We start from the raw sequence: 1,689 nt of genomic DNA on the forward strand, positions 1-1,689 counted from the left end.
TTCCTCCCCCTCCTCCCGGAAATCTAGGCTTTTATGAAGATCCCAGCTGCACAGGAGGTCCAGACTCACCACCCTCAACTTTCTGTGGGGACAGTGGCTTCTCTGGATCTGGCTCCTACGGACGCCTGGGTCCCTCTGAACCTCGGGGCATCTATGCGAGCGAGCGGCCCAAGTCCCTAGGTAAGGTGGGTGGGGTTGGGGTCCTGAGGGCCAGGGAGCGGACACAGCAAATGGTACTGAACACAGGCTTCTGGATGAAACCTGTCTCCATTCCAGCGCTGCTGTGATGGTTTGTGTGGGATGTCGGGGATGCCTCCCTTCCCGGGCCTCCATTTCTTCTATTAGGGCTGGTAGCATAGTGGCTAAGGCACCTGACGGCTAACCAGAAGGCTGGCGGTTCAAAGCCACCAGCCACTCCTCGGAAGGAAGGTTGGGCAATCTACTTCCGTAGTGATACTGCCTCAGAAACCCAAGGAGGGCTCGCTGTGAGTCGGGGCTGACTCGATGGCACATAACAACAACATTTCTTCTATTAAAATGGGATCCTAACAGTGTCCACCTTGCAGGGATGTCCTCTGCCCTAAGGCACTGGACTTAGCATATGATAACCCCCAGGTACATAAAAACCGCCCTTATTCACTTATATAAGTGAGTTGTGAGCTAAGGTCCCCTGGGTGGCACAGACTGTTGGTGCTAGACTAATGACCCCAAGGTTGGTGGTTCAAGCCCGCCCAGGGGCACTGTGGAAGAAAGCGGTGATTCTAATCAGTAACGCATTGTTCTTGCCCTGAGTCGGACTCCACTCCACAGCAGCAGCTTTGGTTTGCTTTACGGTCCCCAGGAAACCCTATGGGGGCAGGTCTGCTCTGCCACTTAGGGTCTCTATGAACCAGAATTGACTGGACGACCCAAAACAAGAAGCGCTCAGCACAAAACAGCTCTGAACAGCTGAACAAAACAGACCCAAATCCCAGCCCTTAGAGAACTGACCATCTAATGAGAGAGGCAGTTACCGTATAAGATGAAAAAGGAAAAAGGACGTTAGATATTGACGTGTTCTAGGAAAATAAACCAAGGAAGGGGCTAGAGATTGTCCATTTGTGTTGGGGAGGGTTGTTGCAATTTTAGAAAATATGGCCAGAGGGGTCCTCGCTAAGACGGTGGTATTAGAGTAGGGACCTGAAGTAAAGGAGGGAGCCAGCCAATCAGGTATACACTTGGGGCAGAGTGTTCCGGGTATGGGGGCAGCCAATGCAAAGGCCCTGAGGCCGGAGCGTGTACACATTAAGGAGGCCAGCGGGGCTGGACTCCTACAAACAGAGGAGACGGTACGAGGTGGGGATGGGTGAGGGAAACCGTGCAGGGGCTTGCAGGCCACTGTAGCGATTCTGTCAGGAACCTCTTATGGGGGAAGGAATGAGCGTAGGGCTTTTAATGGGAAGGGAGTGAGAAGAGGCAGCCTGCCTCCCAGGCTGGGCTAAGAAAGGGCTTTGAGAGCCCCTCCTCTCCCTTCCCTTCTTGCCTTCCTCTCCTAGGAGACGCCAGTCCCAGCGCTCCCGAGGCGGTGGGTGCTCGGGCCGCCGTGCCGCGATCCTACTCGGCGCCCTACCCGACGGCGGGAGGCTCGGCGGGCGCGGAGGCCTGCTCGTCCGCGGAGCGGCGGCAGCGCGCGGGGCCTTTCCTGACGCC

The 1,689-nt window shown here is 56.0% G+C and overlaps 1 protein-coding gene across 1 annotated transcript in view; it reads left to right on the forward strand.

Moving 5' to 3' along the window:
- DACT3 (dishevelled binding antagonist of beta catenin 3) overlaps window positions 1-1,689 on the forward strand; it is a 9,877-nt gene that overhangs the window by 6,927 nt on the left and 1,261 nt on the right. The window contains exons 2-3 of the mRNA XM_007943045.1: window positions 28-180; window positions 1,536-1,686. Coding sequence (XP_007941236.1) covers window positions 28-180; window positions 1,536-1,686 — 304 coding nt within the window. The remainder of the gene's footprint in view (window positions 1-27; window positions 181-1,535; window positions 1,687-1,689) is intronic.

Source organism: Orycteropus afer, unplaced genomic scaffold, assembly GCF_000298275.1.
Source record: "Orycteropus afer afer isolate SDZICR_OR568_19922 unplaced genomic scaffold, OryAfe1.0 scaffold00099, whole genome shotgun sequence".
In the NCBI taxonomy this organism is placed as follows: domain Eukaryota; kingdom Metazoa; phylum Chordata; class Mammalia; order Tubulidentata; family Orycteropodidae; genus Orycteropus; species Orycteropus afer.